The sequence below is a fragment of the Salmo trutta genome, unplaced genomic scaffold (genome assembly GCF_901001165.1).
Source record: "Salmo trutta unplaced genomic scaffold, fSalTru1.1, whole genome shotgun sequence".
NCBI lineage: Eukaryota > Metazoa > Chordata > Actinopteri > Salmoniformes > Salmonidae > Salmo > Salmo trutta.
In genome coordinates, this window is record NW_021822875.1 from 37,442 (window position 1) to 57,210 (window position 19,769).

The window sequence follows — 19,769 nt, forward strand, 5'->3', positions numbered from 1 at the left end:
TTCATAAATCATTGTGCCTAGTCTCAGTAGTCGCCACTGGCTGCTCAGTTCCGACATGTCCTTATCGATTGATCTTGTCTAATTGATCTAATGCTCTGATCCCACTGTCAGGCCAGCTGGCCGATGCCAGAGCCATCCATCCACCCGCTTATCTAGTCAGACTAGGTCATCATAGCTCTCCATATGTAGTGCACATCTCTATTCCATATGTAGTGCACATCTCTATTCCATATGTAGTGCACATCTCTATTCCATATGTAGTGCACATCTCTATTCCATATGTAGTGCACATCTCTATTCCCTATGTAGTGCACATCTCTATTCCATGTGTAGTGCACATCTCTATTCCATATGTAGTGCACATCTCTATTCCATGTGTAGTGCACATCTCTATTCCATATGTAGTGCACATCTCTATTCCATATGTAGTGCACATCTCTATTCCATATGTAGTGCACATCTCTATTCCATATGTAGTGCACATCTCTATTCCCTATGTAGTGCACATCTCTATTCCATGTGTAGTGCACATCTCTATTCCATATTGGGTGCACATCTCTATTCCCTATGTAGTGCACATCTCTATTCCATGTGTAGTGCACATCTCTAGTCCATATGTAGCACACATCTCTATTCCATATCTGGTGCACATCTCTATTCCATGTGTCGTGCACATCTCTATTCCATATATGGTACACATCTCTATTCCATATCTGGGTCACATCTCTATTCCATATGTGGTACACATCTCTATTCCATATGTAGTGCACATCTCTATTCCATATATGGTACACATCTCTATTCCATATCTGGGTCACATCTCTATTCCATATGTGGTGCCACATCTCTATTCCATATGTGGTACACATCTCTATTCCATATGTAGTGCACATCACAGCAGAGATTTGAGATTTCCTCCGTCCTCATGTTCAGCAGTGAGCCTTTGCTCCTTTCCTTAGTCTGGCTTGGGATTACATTGATCAGTTTAAACCTTGGTCTGGCCTTGGATTACATTGATCAGTTTAAATCTTGGTCTGGCCTTGGATTACATTGATCAGTTTAAACCTTGGTCTGGCCTGGGATTACATTGATCAGTTTAAATCTTGGTCTGGTCTGAGATTACATTGATCAGTTTAAATCTTGGTCTGGCCTTGGATACATTGATCAGTTTAAACCTTGGTCTGGTCTGAGATTACATTGATCAGTTTAAACCTTGGTCTGGCCTGAGATTACATTGATCAGAGGGGCCAAGTTAGTATTTAAATCACTGTCTGCTGTGCTGGGCTGGAGAGACATCCTCCAAGTTTTTGGTTTCCCTTTCTTATTCTCTCTCTCCCTCGTTTATTTTTTTCTCTCTCCCTCATTTCACCCCTTCTCTCCCCTCTCTCTCTCTCTCTTTCTTTGTACTGCCATTACTTTCTCTGCCCTCCTTTTCCACCTTCTTACTCACCCACCCTCTCTCTCTCTCCCTGTCCCTCACCCACCCACCCTCTCTCTCTCTCTCCCTCTCTCTTCATTCTGTTTAAAACATTCTCTCTGTTTCTTCTCTTTCTCCTCTACCTCTGACTCAGCCTTTCTAAATATTTCATTTCAGCAGAGATCCTCCACCTTCAACCCTTACATCTTCCCCCCATCCCTCTATTTATCTCTCTCTTCCTCTCTTCTGTCTTTTGTCTCTCTCTACACACATTTCCTCTCTGTAACCCATAGAAATCTCTGAGGGTCCCTCTCTCCTCTCCCTCGTTCTCCCTCGTGTCTCCCTCTTTTCTCCCTCTTTCTCTCTGTCCCTTTTGCCTCTCCCTCTCTCATTCCCGTTGCCCTTGATGACAACACTGGTCAACTGCTGAATAAGAGTTAGGGTTGTTACAGACGTGGACGTGGTAACTCCCCGTCTACACTACCCTGGTCGCTGGTTGTCTGGCTGAGTGTACCAACAACATTCCTTGCAGTGATTTGCTCCGCCTCGTCCCAAGTCACTGACACACCGCTTGGCGTAACCGTGGCGACTGTCGTACTGTCGTGGGTGGTAACCATTGTCTTGGCGATGGAAACAGAAGAAGAAGATAACCCCATGTCGAGGGGAGTTGCTACGTTTGGCACGCACAATGCTGTGTGGGAGGGTCTTAGTGGAGCTCCCGGGCTCTGATAGGCCTGAGAAGAGTTCCATTTATCTACGAGTCAGCCCACTATGCCACCGTGTCTCGCCTCCAATCCAGAAAGGAGATACTGTCCCAGGGGCCTATCCAGGGTGAAGCTTGCCCATTTGGCCCCACCAATTATTACTACATCTGGGCAGAGGCCTAGCCCTACCACCTCATGATTTGCAGGGTGGAGGGTTGAGGGGGAGGAGCTTATGACAGGAGAGTTGTAGAGAGAGACTGTTTCGGGGTGTAGGGAGGAAGGTGGTCTCTCACTGCTAACGTCATGTCCCCCTGTCCTCCACCCCTTCTCTACCTCCTGTCCTCCCCCCTTCTCTCACCTCCTGTCCTCCCCCCTTCTCTCCCTCCCTGTCCTCCCCCCTTCTCTCCCTCCCTGTCCTCCCCCCCCTCTCTCCCTCCCTGTCCTCCCCCCTCCCTGTCCTCCCTCTCTCCCTCCCTGTCCTCCCTCTCTCCCTCCCTGTCCTCCCCCTTCTCTCCACTCCCTGTCCTCCCCCCTTTCTCACCCATCGTTTCCCTTCTCTTTGTCCTTTTTTTTTCTCTTTTGCTCTCTCCTTCGTTCCTGCCCCCCTCTCTGCTTTGAAGGCAGGCCCATGGGCAAGACCACCATCATCATATCTCCGTGCCATTCGATGGCTGTAGACTCCTCCGCCGCCTCCGGCCGCCGCCTCTTTCACCGGACTTTACCAATGACCCGCCCTGGCAACACGCAACTCATCACTATCATCCCCATGGTGACAGTGGTCGTCCTGGTTACTTGCAGACACGGTGACGCACCATCAGCGCCACGGTGAACACCAGCCGCGTTACCACGACAACGCCTCCCACAAGTATTGTCAGGGTTCCGCCCAGGAAGTGGGTCTGTTAGGGATCGGCATTCTGGTTAGAGGTCTTTAGTGCTGAACTGGGCGCAGCCAAGAACCTTGAAAAAAAAGAGAGATTAAGGAAAATAGAAAGAGAGATTTTTGATAATGAATGAATGAATACAGATTGAATGAAAGTAGATCGTTTTTAGAGAGAGAGAGAGAGAGATGGAGAGGGAGTAAAATTAAGTAATATATCAAAGAAAGAAACTTAGAAGTACCAGTAAATGATTTTCTAGCGAGAGAGAGGATTACGGAAAAGCTAAACCTACTATAAACCAAACCCCCAGAACACAGAGTCTTGTTTAAAGCAATTATTGAAGAACGGGATTGGGGTCAATTGGAATTGAAGGCAGTCAATTCAGAAGTAAACTGAAATTCCAATTCAATAATTGCAAAAAGGGCATCTAGTTTCAATGACTGCTGAATATGAAAAGCTATTTATGTCAAAAGTGTTTCACTTCCTAAATTGACTGACTTCAATTCAATTGAACCCTGGTGAGGAGCTACAGAGAGAGGAAGGATCAGAGTACCTTGGTCGCCGCCAAGGAGGTGACGGTGTCATCAAAGATGGCCAGGACACACAGGTTGTAGTCCGCTCCAGAGACCAGGTTCTTCAACATGAAACTGTTACTGGTAGAAGGGAGGATCCTGGGAAAGAAAAAGAATGAAAGGTATCTATACATTAATATGTTTTCATTATTTAACAACTACTACATACATTATTATTGTATTTTTTTATTTATTTTTGTGTAATATACAGTTAAGCATTTCAACAAAAGTAGAGTAGATACATTTTAGAGAGAAGGATGAAACGAGGAGGAGAGAGAGAGATAGGAGAGAGAGATAGAAAGAGAGAGAGATGGAGAGAGAGAGGAGAGAGACGAAGGCGAGGGAGGAGAGAGAGAGAGGACAGAGAGAGAGAGAGGGCTACGCACAGGCTGTGAGAGGAGCAACTGGCCCTGCCCCCACCAATGAAATGTCTACTATGCTCACATGTGATAGGCCGAGGGTCATGGTAAGATGAGCACAACAACTCCACCATCTACCCAAGTGGCATGACACAAATGCAATCTTAAATTATAAAACAAATCACATTTGCATAATAAGAGTTTATTGTAATTGAAAAACTATTTTAATAGTTCTTGTTGGATTGTGAGTGTTTGTCTCACTTTGAAGAGAAAGAAGAAAAAAAAAGTTATTAAATCTTTTTACGTTGCATGTTGGAACTTACAAGGTTTGAAGTCCTCTGCTTTGGGCTAAAGAGCAGAAACCCAGACTTCCTGAAATAAATTGCTGATGTTGATATTGTAGCACTACAGGAAACATGGTGCAGAGGTGACGTTTCCACTGGCTGTCCACTGGGTTATAGGGAGATCATCCTACCATCCACCAAGTTAAAAGGAATCAGACAGGGCAGAGACTCAGGTAAGGGCAGAGACTCGGGACAGGGCAGAGACTCGGGACAGGGCAGAGACTCGGGACAGGGCAGAGACTCGGGACAGGGCAGAGACTCAGGACAGGGCAGAGACTCAGGACAGGGCAGAGACTCGGGACAGGGCAGAGACTCAGGGGGAATGCTAATATGGTATAAATCTGAACTAATTCATTCAATAGAATGATCAAAACAGGAGATTTCTTATCTGGTTAAAAATCAACAAGGAGGCTGTCTGGACAGATAAAACGTCTGAAGAGACCTGAATGCTAGAACAGCAGAACTAGACACTATTAACAGTCATGGGGATAAACACCTACCAGGAAGCAACAACCTTTCCCTCTCCACATACCCCCACAGAAACAACTATGACAAAGTATGAAAACTAAAATGGAGTACAGCTCGTGAAGCTCTGTGGAACACTGGGTCTGTACATAGTCAATGGTAGGCTGAGAGGGGACTCTTTTGGTAGGTACACCTACAGCTCATCCCTTGGCAGCAGCACTGTAGACTACTTCCTCACTGACCTAAACCCAGAGTCTCTCAGAGCCTTCACAGTCAGCCCACTGACCTAAACCCAGAGTCTCTCAGAGCCTTCACAGTCAGCCTACTGACCTAAACCCAGAGTCTCTCAGAGCCTTCACAGTCAGCCCACTGACCTCCACCCAGAGTCTCTCAGAGCCTTCACAGTCAGCCCACTGACCTAAACCCAGAGTCTCTCAGAGCCTTCACAGTCAGCCCACTAACATCTCTCTCAGACCACAGTAAAATCACAGCGTATCTGAGAAGAGCGGAACCCAACCATAAAGCATCACGGACCAGTAAATTACATGGTACTAAACAGGCCTATAGATGGAGTGCAAACACTACAGACATCTACCAAAAGCAATTAGTAGCCAAAAAATACAATCTCTCTGTCACACCCTGACCTGAGAGAGCCTTTTTTATGTCTCTATTTAGGTTTGGTCAGGGTGTGATTTGGGTGGGCATTCTATGTCCTTTTTTCTATGTTTTTGTATTTCTTTGTTTTGGCCTGGTATGGCTCTCAATCAGGGACAGCTGTACATCGTTGTCACTGATTGGGAGTCATACTTAGGCAGCCTGTTTTCCTTTGGGGTTTTGTGGGTAGTTAATTTCTGTTTAGTGTGTTAGGATTCCTGACAGGACTGTTTGGCTGTCGTTTGTTTTTTTCTTTGTGAAGTGCCTTTTTCATCCAAAATAAAAGATGAAGAAATTCCATGCTGCACCTTGGTCCTCTTCTTCCAAAGACAGCCGTTACACTCTCCTGGACAACGTTTTAGCCTTAACATTCTCCTACAGCAACGAAGGTGTTAATTTGGCCGTTTGGAACATGAACTTTATATTTGACAAATTAGCCTCCTTGGCTAATCTAAAGAAACATAAGAGCAAACCAGAAATAACAGAAAATGAAAAATGGTTTGATAATGATTGCAAAAATCTAAGAAAGTCATTGAGAAATATATCTAATCAAAAACACAGAACCAGACAACAACAATATACGCCTTCAATATGGGGAAACACTAAAGCAATACAAACACACCCTAAGAACAAAGGAAAAGCACATTAGAAAACAGCTGGATGTAATAGAGGAATCCATAGAATCAAACCACTTCTGGGAGAATTGGAATAAATTAAACAAACCTCATCAGGAGGAATTGGCTATCCAAAATGGGGATATGTGGAGAAATCACTTTGCAAACCTCTACAGCAATATAAATGAGTCCAGAACAAAAAGATATACAAGAAAAATTACAAATCCTTGAATCAGCAGTCAAAGACTATTAGCCTGTTTGGTATAGGGGGCAGTATTGAGAATTTTGGAAAAAAATATGTTCCCATTTTTAACGGCCTCCTACACCAACTCAGAAGCTAGAATATGCATATTATTGTTCAGGTTTGGATAGAAAACACTCTGAATTTTCTAAAACTGTTTGAATGGTGTCTGTGAGTATAACAGAACTCCTATGGCAGGCAAAAACCTGACAAGGCTTCAAGCAGGAAGTACCCTGTCTGACAAGGAGTCGTGCGTCTTACCTCTTTTTATTGAAAAGTAAGGATCTTAGCTGTAACGTGACAATTCCCAGGGCTCCAATAGGCTCTCAGAGCCCGCGAAATAACTGAAGGTTTACGAGGGAACCTCAGGTTGAAATATATTATCGCCTTTTGTAAGTGGATGCTCGGAGGACCTTTCAATGATGCGCGTGCATGAGTCGCTTCTGAGGAGAAATTTTATTCGGCTGTTTAGGCTCAATGCATACTCCCGGTCGGAATATTAACACTTCTCTATGACATAAATGGCATAAAAATTGGTTTTAAACAGCGGTTGACATGCTTCGAAGTACGGTAATGGAATATTTAGACATTTTTGACACGCCAATGCGCCATGCGCGACACCGCGAAAAAGCATTCTAGAACTCACGAACAAAACGTCGCTGTTGGAACATAACGATGGATTATTTGGGACCAAACCAACATTTGTTATTGAAGTAGAAGTCCTGGCAGTGTATTCTGATGAAGAACAAGCAAGGTAAGAACATCTTTCTTATAGGAAATGTGATTTTGGTGGATGCTGACCTGGGTGGGTATCTAAATAGCTAGCCCTGTAATGCCGGGCTATGTACTTAGATTATTGCAAAATGTGCTTCATCCGAAAAGCTATTTTAAAATCGGACATATCGAGTGCATAGAGGGGTAATGTATCTATAATTCTTAAAATAATTGTTATGCTTTTTGTGAACGTTTATCGTGAGTAATTTAGCAAACTGTTAGTAAATTCACCGGAAGTTTGCGGTGGTTATGCTTTTTCTGAACGTCACATGCTAATGTAAAAAGCTGGTTTTTGATATAAATATGAACTTGATTGAACAGACATGCATGTATTGTATAACACAATGTCCTAGGTGTGTCATCTGATGAAGATTATAAAAGGTTAGTGCTGCATTTAGCTGTGGTTTGGGTTTATGTGACATGATATGCTAGCTTGAAAAATGGCTGTGTGATTATTTCTGGCTGGGTACTCTGCTGACATAATCTAATGTTTTGCTTTTGTTGTAAAGCCTTTTTGAAATCGGACAGTGGGGTTAGATTAACGAGATTCTTGTCTTTAAATAGCTGTGAAATAGTCATATGTTTGAGAAATTGAAGTTATAGCATTTCTAACGATTCAAAAATCGCGCCACTGGATTTCAGTGGCTGTTACGTAGGTGGGACGAGTTCGTCCCACATGTACTAGAGAGGTTAAAATCCTGTGGATACTCTGATTACAGAAGAAGAATTATTGGAAAAACTATGCCCTCTCCAACCCAACAAGGCCTGTGGTGCTGATGGTATTTTAAATGATCACATATACAGACCACAAACTCAAATTGGCTAAACTCAAACTCTTCAACATTATCCTCACTGCAGGTATTTTCCCTGATATTTGGAACCAGGGATTGATCACACCAATCTATAAAAATGGAGACAATTTGACCCAAATAATTACAGAGGAATTTGCATTAACAGCAACTTGGGGAAAATTCTCTGCAGTATCATAAATAGCAGACTACACCATTTCCTTGATGAAGACAAAGTCCTGAGCAGAAGCCAGATTGGATTTCTAAAAACATATCGTACAACAGACCACATTTACATACTTCACACACTAACTGAGGAACAAGTAAACAAAGGCAAAATCTACTCGTGTTTTGTAGATTTCAAGAAAGCATTTGATTCAATTTGGCACACAGGTATTTTTTATAAACTAATAGAAAGTGGTATTGGAGAGAAAACATATGATGTTATTAAATCAATGTACACTAAAAACAAATGTGCTGTTAAAATTGGCAACAAGCAAACAGACTTCTTCTCTCAGGGACGGGGAGTGAAACAGGGCTGCCCAATAAGTCCAACACTATTTAACATCTACATTAATGAATTGGCAAAAGCATTAGAAGAATTGGAAGCACCTGGTATCACCCTACACAACACTGAAATCAAGTGTCTGCTGTACGCAGATGACCTGGTGCTGCTGTCTCCCACTAAAGAGGGTCTGCTGTAGACAGATGACCTGTTGCTGCTGTCTCCCACTAAAGAGGGTCTGCTGTAGACAGATGACCTGGTGCTGCTGTCTCCCATTAAAGAGGGTCTGCTGTAGACAGATGACCTGGTGCTACTGTCTCCCACTAAAGAGGGTCTGCTGTATACAGATGACCTGTTGCTGCTGTCTCCCACTAAAGAGGGTCTGCTGTAGACAGATGACCTGGTGCTACTGTCTCCCACTAAAGAGGGTCTGCTGTATACAGATGACCTGTTGCTGCTGTCTCCCACTAAAGAGGGTCTGCTGTAGACAGATGACCTGGTGCTGTTGTCTCCCACTAAAGAGGGTCTGCTGTAGACAGATGACCTGGTGCTGCTGTCTCCCACTAAAGAGGTGAGCTGTAGACAGATGACCTGGTGCTACTGTCTCCCACTAAAGAGGGTCTGCTGTATACAGATGACCTGGTGCTACTGTCTCCCACTAAAGAGGGGTTACAGCAGCACCTAGATTGTCTTCACAGGTTCTGTCAGACCTGGGCTCTGACCATTAACCTAAAAAAAACAAATATAATGATATTCCAAAAAAGGTCTGGAAATCAGGATGACAAATATAAATTCTATTTGGACACAGTTCTGTTAGAACTCACCAAAAACTACACTTATCTAGGACTAATTATCAGCAACACAGGTAGCTTTCACATGGCTGTGAATGAGCTGAGAGACAAAGCAAGAAGAGCATTCTATAACATTAAAAGGAACATTACAATCGAAATTCCAATTAGAATCTGGCTCAAAATGTTCCAATCGGTTATAGAACCAATTGCTCTATATGGCAGTAAAGAATGGGGTCGACTCTCTAATAATGAATTCACCAAATGGGACAAACATCCAATTGAAATACTGCATGCAGAGTTTTGCAAGACCGTATTGCAAGTGCAAAGAAAAACTCCAAATAATGCATGTAGAGCAGAATTGGGCCATTAACCCCTTCTCATTCGAATAGAAAAAAGAGCCATCAAATTTTACAACCATCTAAAAACAAGTGACCCCAAAACATTCCATCACACAGCTCTACAATGTCAATAGATGAAACCAGAGAAGAGTCCCATCAGCCAGCTGGTTCTGAGGCTCAGTTCACAAACCCAAACCAACCCCATAGAGCCTCAGGACAGCACTCAGAACATCTGGCCCAACCAAATCAGCACAAAACAAAAAGAAAAATATATCACCTATTGGAAAGACACCACAAAAAATCTAAGTGAACTTCAATGGTATTTGTCTCTAAACAGACAGTACTTGGTGGCAGACTATCTGACCACTGTGACTGATAGAAAACTGAGGAAAACACTGACTAGGTACAGACTCAGAGAGGACAGTCTGGCTATAGAGACCAGTCATCACAGACAAACCTGGCAGCCCAGAGAGGACAGTCTGGCTATAGAGACCAGTCATCACAGACAAACCTGGCTGCCCAGAGAGGACAGTCTGGCTATAGAGACCAGTCATCACAGACAAACCTGGCTGCCCAGAGAGGACAGTCTGGCTATAGAGACCAGTCATCACAGACAAACCTGGCAGCCCAGAGAGGACAGTCTGGCTACAGAGACTGGTCGTCACAGACAAACCTGGCAGCCCAGAGAGGACAGTCTGGCTATAGAGACCAGTCATCACAGACAAACCTGGCTGTCCAGAGAGGACAGTCTGGCTCTAGAGACCAGTCATCACAGACCAACCTGGCTGCCCAGAGAGGACAGTCTGGCTCTAGAGACCAGTCGTCACAGACAAACCTGGCTGCCCAGAGAGGACAGTCTGGCTATAGAGACCAGTCATCACAGACAAACCTGGCTGCCCAGAGAGGACAGTCTGGCTATAGAGACCGGTCGTCACAGACAAACCTGGCTGTCCAGAGAGGACAGTCTGGCTATAGAGACCAGTCATCACAGACAAACCTGGCTGCCCAGAGAGGACAGTCTGGCTATAGAGACCGGTCGTCACAGACAAACCTGGCTGTCCAGAGAGGACAGTCTGGCTATAGAGACCAGTCATCACAGACAAACCTGGCTGCCCAGAGAGGACAGTCTGGCTATAGAGACCAGTCGTCACAGACAAACCTGGCTGCCCAGAGAGGACAGTCTGGCTATAGAGACCGGTCATCACAGACAAACCTGGCTGCCCAGAGAGGACAGTCTGGCTATAGAGACCAGTCATCACAGATAAACCTGGCTGTCCAGAGAGGACAGTCTGGCTATAGAGACCAGTCATCACAGACAAACCTGGCTGCTCAGAGAGGACAGTCTGGCTATAGAGACAGGTCATCACAGACCAACCTGGCTGTCCAGAGAGGACAGTCTGGCTATAGAGACAGGTCATCACAGATAAACCTGGCTGCCCAGAGAGGACAGTCTGGCTATAGAGACCGGTCATCACAGACAAACCTGGCTGCCCAGAGAGGACAGTCTGGCTGCCCAGAGAGGACAGTCTGGCTATAGAGACCGGTCATCACAGACAAACCTGGCTGCCCAGAGAGGACAGTCTGGCTATAGAGACCAGTCATCACAGACAAACCTGGCTGCCCAGAGAGGACAGTCTGGCTATAGAGACCGGTCATCACAGACAAACCTGGCTGCCCAGAGAGGACAGTCTGGCTGCCCAGAGAGGACAGTCTGGCTATAGAGACCGGTCATCACAGACAAACCTGGCTGCCCAGAGAGGACAGGCTGTCTGGCTATAGAGACAGGTCGTCACAGGCAAACCTGGCTGCCCAGAGAGGACAGGCTGTGTTCACTCTGCTCCAGGGGAGAGGTAGAGACAGAGCTGCATTTCCTATTACACTGTGACAAATACTCAGACCTAAGAGAATAAATCAAATATTTATTGGGTGAAAAGCCAAAATGTGCAGTTTTGACAGCCAAATATGTGTCCTCCTGCTACAACCTGAGGGATAGCCAGTGAAAAGTGCAATGTAATGTGGATAATATTTCCCATCTTGTTTTGTCTTTCATACCAGGTCATGTGTCTTCTCAGTCATGTTGACACTGGTCTACTACCGTAGCTTTAATGTATTGTTGTTCTGATTAATATTGTTGTTGTAGTTGCTGTTAATGGTAATCCCATGTCCACTACTACTATTATTACTGCTGTTGGTCCCACCATTTATTTATATATAAATATATATATATTTTATATATATTTTTTATTTTTCTATATGTATACTTTGACAATGTAAGTAATAATGAACTTATGAGAGATATGGAGAGAGGGGTAGAGAGAAAGAGCGAGAGAGGGGGTAGAGAGAGGGGTAGAGAGATAAGAGAGGGGTAGAGAGAGGTCGAGAGAGGGGTAGAGAGAGAGAGAGAGAGAGAGAGGGGTAGAGAGAGAGAGAGAGAGAGAGAGAGAGGGGTAGAGAGAGGGAGAGAGGGGTAAAGAGAGAGAAGAGAGAAAGAGGGAGAGAGGAGAGAGAAGAGAGAAAGAGGGAGAGAGAGAGAGAAGAGAGAGAGATGGGTTGAGAGAGATGGGAGAGAGGAGAGAGAGGGGGGCTTTATTGAGCAGAGGAGCTGAGTGGAATTATGAAAATAAAACAATTCGTTACAGTTGCAGACAGACAGACGTGTGTGTATGTGTATGTGTATGTGAGTGTGTATGTGAGTGTGTATGTGCGTGTGTATGTGAGTGTGTATGTGCGTGCGTGCTCAACATACTAAACATTTTGATCCAAACAGAAAAGAGCCTTCTGTTCGCCTTGTACTTCAACCATCGAACCTGCTGTCACTATTGGAACAGACTTACACTATAATGAATAAATATATAATGAATGAATGAAACATAATGAGAATTTCTTGGTCTGAAAAATAGTTTCTGTGAAGGCATAATAATTGCCAACAGATAAAGAGACTGTTCGTTGTCCACAGCGGTCAGAAAACCTAGAGGTAAGAGCTCTCCTTAGAAAAATGATTTCCTAATATGGCAATATAAATACATGAACTGCCCTACTTGCAGTAATCACACACTATTATAGAAAAGTGAATACATGAACGGGCCCCACTTACAGCTTACCGCCCCAATAGGTCCACAGACGACGCAATCACACTGCACACTGCCCTAACCCATCTGGACAAGAGGAATACATATGTAAGAATGCTGTTCATCGATTACAGCTCATCATTCAACACCATAGTACCCTCCAAACTCGTCATTAAGCTAGAGACCCTGGGTCTCGACCCCGCCCTGTGCAACTGGGTCCTGGACTTCCTGACAGGCCGCCTCCAGGTGGTGAAGGTAGGTAACAACATCTCCACCCCGCTGATCCTCAACACTGGGGCCCCACAAGGGTGCGTTCTCAGCCCTCTCATGTACTCCCTGTTCACCCACGACTGTGTGGCCATGCACGCCTCCAACTCAATCATCAAGTTTGCAGACGACACTACAGTGGTAGGCTTGATTACCAACAACGACGAGATGGCCTACAGGGAGGAGGTGAGGGCCCTCGGAGTGTGGTGTCAGGAAAATAACCTCACACTCAATGTCAACAAAACAAAGGAGATGATCGTGGACTTCAGGAAACAGCAGAGGGAGCAGCCCCCTATCCACATCGACGGGACAGTAGTGGAGGAGGTGGAAAGTTTTAAGTTCCTCGGCATACACATCATGGACATGATGGTCCACCCACACAGACAGCGTGGTGAAGAAGGCACAGCAGTGCCTCTTCAACCTCAGGAGGCTGAAGAAATTCGGCTAGTCACCAAAAACACTCACAAACTTTTACAGACGCACATTCGAGAGCATCCGGTTGGGCTGTATCACCGCCTGGTACGGCAGCTGCTCCGCCCATAACCGGAAGGCTCTCCAGAGGGTGATGCGGTCTGCACAACGCATCACCGGGGGCAAACTACCTGCCCTCCAGGACACCTACACCACCCGATGTCACAGGAAGGCCAAAAAGATCATCAAGGACAACAACCACCCGAGCCACAACCTGTTCACCCTGCTACCATCTAGAAGGCGAGGTCAGGTGCATCAAAGCGGGGACCGAGAGACTGAAAAACAGCTTCTGTCTCAAGGCCATCAGACTGTTAAACAGCCATCACTAACATTGAGTGGCTGCTGCCAACATACTGACTCAACTCTAGCCACTTAATGGAAAAATTGATGTAATAAATGTATCACTAGTCACTTTAAACAATGCCACCTTATATAATGTTTACATACCCTACATTACTCATCTCATATGTATATACTGTACTCTATACCATCTCATTCATCTTGCCTATGCCGTTCTGCCATCACTCATTTATATATTTTTATGTACATATTCTTATTCATTCCTTTACACTTGTGTAAAAGGTAGTTGTTGTGAAATTGTTAGGTTAAATTACTTGTTAGATATTACTGCACGGTCGGAACTAGAAGCACAAGCATTTCGCTACACTCGCATTAACATCTGCTAACCATGTGTATGTGACCAATAAAATTTGATTTGATTTAATCAGCCAAAGGGCTCAACCTTCTCTGTAGACTACATGACCTTCTACGATCCAGCCAGAGGGCTCAACCTTCTCTGTAGACTACATGACCTTCTACGATCCAGCCAGAGGGCTCAACCTTCTCTGTAGACTACATGACCTTCTACGATCCAGCCAGAGGGTTCAACCTTTTCTGTAGACTACATGACCTTCTACGATTCAGCCAGAGGGCTCAACCTTCTCTGTAGACTACATGACCTTCTACGATCCATCCAGAGGGCTCAACCTTCTCTGTAGACTACATGACCTTCTACGATCCAGTCAGATCCAGTCAGAGGACTCAACCTTCTCTGTAGACTACATGACCTTCTACGATCCAGCCAGAGGGCTCAACCTTCTCTGTAGACTACATGACCTTCTACGATCCAGTCAGAGGGCTCAACCTTCTCTGTAGACTACATGACCTTCTACGATCCAGTCAGAGGGCTCAACCTACATGACCTAACTGAGAAATGTAACGTAGTAAAAATGCTTTCACCAGCACTGTAAGAGTCATAAGTTCCTTCAGTTCCTTTGAAAAAACTCATGAAAGTGTAGCTCCTGTTATCGTTTAAGCAGTATTATAAACTGTGGGGGGGGGGGTTGAGCCCTGAATTTTGATTGGCTGACAGCCGTGGTATATCAGACCGTATATCATGGGTACGACAAAATATTTATTTGTATTGCTCTAATTACGTTGGTAAACAGTGTATAAGGGCAGTAAGGCACCTCAGGGTTTTGTGGTATCGACTGCGGCTAAGGGGTGTGTCCAGGCACTCGGTGTTGCGTCGTGCCTAAGAATAGCTCTTAGCCGCAGTCTATGGGCCATATACCACAAACCTCCTCGAGCCTTATTGCTTAAATATCCCACGGCTGTCAGCCAATCAACATTCAAGGCCCAAACCACCTAGTTTATAATATTTAATATATAATGGACGTACAGTATTAGCTATGAATTTTCCAATGGGGTTTTATATTGTACATAATTGCTATGATAGACGTAGTGAAAATGCTTTGGCCAGCACAGCAAGAACCCTTTAACAAGTAAGTAGTAAGAATTACATACCAATTAACATAGAAACACTACAGTAGTAACATAGAAACACTACAGTAGTAACATAGAAACACTACAGTAGTAACATAGAAACACTACAGTAGTAACATAGAAACACTACAGTAGTAACATAGAAACACTACAGTAGTAACATAGAAACACTACAGTAGTAACATAGAAACACTACAGTAGTAACATAGAAACTGATTTTGCAACCAATCTGTCCTAGAAACATCCAATCTATCCTAGAATATCCTGCCTATATTGGCATTTGTACATGATGAATATACATTGGCATTTATACTGAACAAAAATATGAATGCATCGTGCTACATTTTCAGAGATTTTATTGAGTTACAGATCATATAGGGAAATGAGTCCATATAAATACATTTATTAGGCCACCATCTATGAATTTCACATGACTTGGCAGGGTTGCAGCCATGGGTGGGCTATGGAAGGCATAGGCCCACCCACTTGGCAGCCAGGCACTGGGGAGTCAGGCCCAGGCACTGGGGAGTCCCCACCCACTGGGGAGTCAGGCCCAGCCAATCAGAATGGATTTCCCCCCCCCCCCCCCACAAAAGGGCTTTATTATAGACAGAAATACTCCCCAGCAGCCGACCACCACCTGTCAGACGATTCCGCAGGTGAAGAAGTCGGATGTGGAGGTACTGGGTGGGCTGCGGTTACATGTGGTTCTGCGGTTGTGAGTCCGGGTTGGATGTACTGCCAAATGCTCCAAAACGATGTCGGAGGTAATTTAGGTTGGAGAAATTAACATTAAATTATCTGGCAACAGCTCTGGTGGACATTCCTGCAGGCCGGCATGCCAATTGAAGGTCACTCAAAACTTCAACGTGATGAAAATGATATGGTTTAAATTTTGAAAAGGCATTGGCCAGGGGCTGTGTGGAACAAGGTCTGAACAGGAGCTGGTCTCAAATGACTTGTGAATTCATGACCTTGGGTCTTAAGGGTTTAATCTGCGCAAGGCATAGTTCTGAGATTTTGAACATCAAAGTTTTCACATCCCAGATCTCAGATCTGTTTTCTTGTGAATTATTCTTTCATAAACCCTAAAAAAATAAAAAAAATAAAGTGCAGAGTAGATTTGTAAATCTGATTGAAACTTTTGGCCTTTGAAATGTCAATCTGGTTTCAACCATAAAGTTTTACCTAACAACTCTGAATTAGACATGTTTACCTTTTAAGAAGACTGTAGCTTATTGAATACATGAATTATAGGATAAAACTATATTACCAAGATACAGGCAAATCATTAGAAAGAATTACTGTGACATCATCATTTACTTTCGGGTCTTCTGACAGTGATGTTTTTTTATTTGCTTGCCGTTATTTTTTGTTGGGGGGGGAGGCAGGTAGCCTAGTGGTTAGAGCATTGGGCCAGTAACTGAAAGGTTGCTCGATCGAATGCCAGAGCTGACAAGTTAAAAATCTGTCGTTCTGCCCCTGAACAAGGCAGTTAACCCACTGTTCCCCGGTAGGCAGTCATTGTAAGACGTTGTTCTTAACTGACTTGCCTGGTTAAATAAAAAAAAATATTGCTGGCTAGACTAGCATAGACCATACTTAGAGGGTTCTGATTGGTCCGTCTGTATTTGTTCAGCCTTGTGATTGGATTGCAGCGCCATGTTCTAATGAGTTTATGCAAATTAGAGTTTTCAAATTTAAGTAATTTTTTTCTCTCACTTAAAATGTTATTTACAAAAAAAAAAAAAAATTCTCAGATATATGAAGAACCATCTAAAGATATATTATATGTGACTAACTCATTTAGACAAAATAATATCAGACAGAACATTATAGTCCCAAAGGTCTCGAAGTGGTGCCTCACCTTTTGTACCTGGCAAAAAGTGTTTGCGTGCGTCAGCGGAGGCTGCTGAGGGGAGGACGGCTCATAATAACAGATGAAATGGAATAAATGGATAAATAAATAAATTCCAGCCATGAGCCGTCCTCCCCTCAGCAGCCTCCACTGGTGTGCGTATGCATGTGCGTATGCATGTGTGTGTGTGTGTGTGTGTGTGTGTGTGTGTGTGCGCGCATGCGCGTGTGCGTGTGTGTGTGTGTGTGTGTGTGTGTGTGTGTGTGTGTGTGTGTGTATTCGCAGAGAGAGAGATCGAGGGAGACAGATAAGATTTTATTCCGGTAACATAGAAAGGTGTAATTATCAGAACCCTAGAGAGACAGATAAAACGGAAGGGTGGCAGAGGTTAGCGGAGAGGACTGCTCTCTCTTTTCCCATCTCCTTTTCATGCCCTTTCTTTCTCCTTTCATTCTATTCTCTCGGTCCTCGAAAGCACTGCCTGACTGCAGACATGATACATTGCAGGAGAAATAGAGGAGAGAGAGAGAGAGAGAGAGAGAGAGGGAAGAGAGAGAAGAGAGAGAAGAGAGAGAAGAGAGAGAGAGAGAGAGAGAGAGAGAGAGAGAGAGGGAAGAGAGAGAAGAGAGAGAAGAGAGAGAAGAGAGAGAGAAAGACAAGAAGGGCCTTCTATGCCATCAAAAGGAACATCAAAATTGACATACCAATTAGGATCCGGCTACAAATACATGAATCAGTTATAGAATCCATTGCCCTTTTTGGTTGTGAGGTCTGGGGTCCGCTCACCAACCAAGGATTCACAGAATGGGACAAACACCAAATCGAGACTCTGCATGCAGAAATCTTCAAAAATATCCTCCATGTACAACGTAAATCACCAAATAATGCATGCAGAGCAGAATTAGGCCGATACCCACTAATTATCAAAATCCAGAAAAGAGCTGTTAAATTCTACAACCACCTGAAAGGAAGCGATTCCCAAACGTTCCATAACAAAGGCATCACCTACAGAGAGATGAACCTGGAGAAGAGTCCGCTAAGCAAGCTGGTCCTGGGGCTCTGTTCACAAACACAAACAGACCCCACAGAGCCCCAGGACAGCAACACAATTAGACCCAACCAAATCATGAGAAAACAAAAAGATAATACTTGACAGATTGGAAAGAATCAACAAAAAAAGCAAACTAGAATACAGAGAGTACACAGTGGCAGATTACGTGACCACTGTGACTGACCCAAAATTGAGCATAGCCTTGCTATTGAGAAAGGCTGCCGAAGGCAGACCTGGCTCTCAAGAGAAGACAGGCTATGTGCACACTACCCACAAAATGAGGTGGAAACTGAGCTGCACTTCCTAACCTCCTTCCAAATGTATGACCATATTAGAGACACATATTTCCCTCAGATTACACAGATCCACAAAGAATTTGAAATCAAATCCAATTTTGATAAACTCACATATCTATTGGGTGAAATACCACAGTGTGCCATCACAGCAGTAAGATTTGTGACCTGTTGCCACAAGAAAAGGTCAACCAGTGAAGAACAAACACCATTGTAAATACAACCCATATTTATGTTTATTTATTCAAAGAGAGATTCAGGAGAACCTTTCACCGCGAGCAAGTCTGGTCACACATCAAACCGCCATGCAGACAAGGATAGTCACCTGCATGTAATCTAGCTAGATAGCTGGCTAACGTTTGCTAGCTAACTAGTTAGCTCACATTAACAAAAGCCTTTTCGGTCCGCTCTAAATTGCTAATTAATATCTAGCTGTGCGACCTAGAACAACATCACAGAGAGAATATTCTGGTTATAGGCTGAATCGCAGCCTCTGATTGCCATAGAGAATAGACTGAGCGCAGATTTGTGACCGTTGCGTTTTACTACAGAGAAAATGGCTTGTTTCTAGCAGTTCAAAAGTTTTTTTGGGGGGGGGATTGACTGCCTGCACTTTACACATAAACCGCGTTGTGGGCCGCTAAAGCTAATGCTAACGACCACCAAGTTGAATCGAGGTGCCTGCCGACCTAAGGTGCAGTGCCACTGGTCAGCTGTAGCCTAGAAACTAGTAACGGGTCATTTTCTTTCTCCTCCCAGGATTACACAGTATTTCGAGTAGGATAGCAGCCTTCACAATAAATAGCCATCTAGATGTCACCGTGATATATTACATCCAATAGAGAGAGAGAATACATGGCGAAAAGCAAAGTGTCCTCCTTAGCTGTCACAGCCCTGTTTTGATTCGGTTCACTTGGCACGACATTAATCATTGTTTTGTAGGCCAGGAGTGTCCATATAGCCTCTATAGTTTACAACATTGTTCCATAATGTTACAGTATTAGCTAAACATGTTCACTTTACCAGTAGTATGCAAACATTTGGTGGCACGGCTAGAAAGGAAAATGTTGTGAGTCTGGTAAAATAATATTGTGTAGGCTATAACAATGCTGTATTAGTTTGCTAGGGTTTGAAGTAGGTGTATCTGGCTGTCTAATTTGTATTTGTTCAATGCCTCAATTGATTTCATAAACTGTATTGGATATATGCTGTAGGATGGAATCAACCGAAGATGATAAATCCTGGAGATGGGACAAAGTGCATGACAAGGTGGCCCAGAGGAAGATGAACCCTGGAGGTGGGACATGATAAGGTGGCCCAGAGGAAGATGAGCCCTGGAGATGGGACATGACAAGGTGGCCCAGAGGAAGATGAACCCTGGAGATGAGACATGACAAGGTGGCCCAGAGGAAGATGAACCCTGGAGATGGCCCATGACAAGGTGGCCCAGAGGAAGATGAGCCCTGGAGATGGAACATGACAAGTTGGCCCAGAGGAAGATGAGCCCTGGAGATGGGACATGACAAGGTGGC

General features: G+C 44.2%; 2 protein-coding genes across 2 annotated transcripts in view; one reads left to right on the top strand and one right to left on the bottom strand.

The window, feature by feature from the left end:
• Window positions 1–2,950, top strand: part of LOC115186231 (leucine-rich repeat and fibronectin type-III domain-containing protein 2-like) — a gene marked incomplete at its 5' end in the record, with an annotated part of 24,928 nt that extends 21,978 nt beyond the window's left edge. Inside the window, one exon of the mRNA XM_029745907.1 lies at window positions 2,742–2,950. Within this exon, the coding sequence (XP_029601767.1) occupies window positions 2,742–2,950 (209 nt within the window). The remainder of the gene's footprint in view (window positions 1–2,741) is intronic.
• An 89-nt stretch (window positions 2,951–3,039) lies between these two features.
• Window positions 3,040–19,769, bottom strand: part of LOC115186230 (leucine-rich repeat and fibronectin type-III domain-containing protein 2) — a 58,023-nt gene continuing 41,293 nt past the window's right edge. Inside the window, exons 8-9 of the mRNA XM_029745905.1 lie at window positions 3,553–3,670; window positions 3,040–3,078 (exon numbers count right to left, since the gene is read on the bottom strand). Of these exons, the coding sequence (XP_029601765.1) occupies window positions 3,040–3,078; window positions 3,553–3,670 (157 nt within the window). The remainder of the gene's footprint in view (window positions 3,079–3,552; window positions 3,671–19,769) is intronic.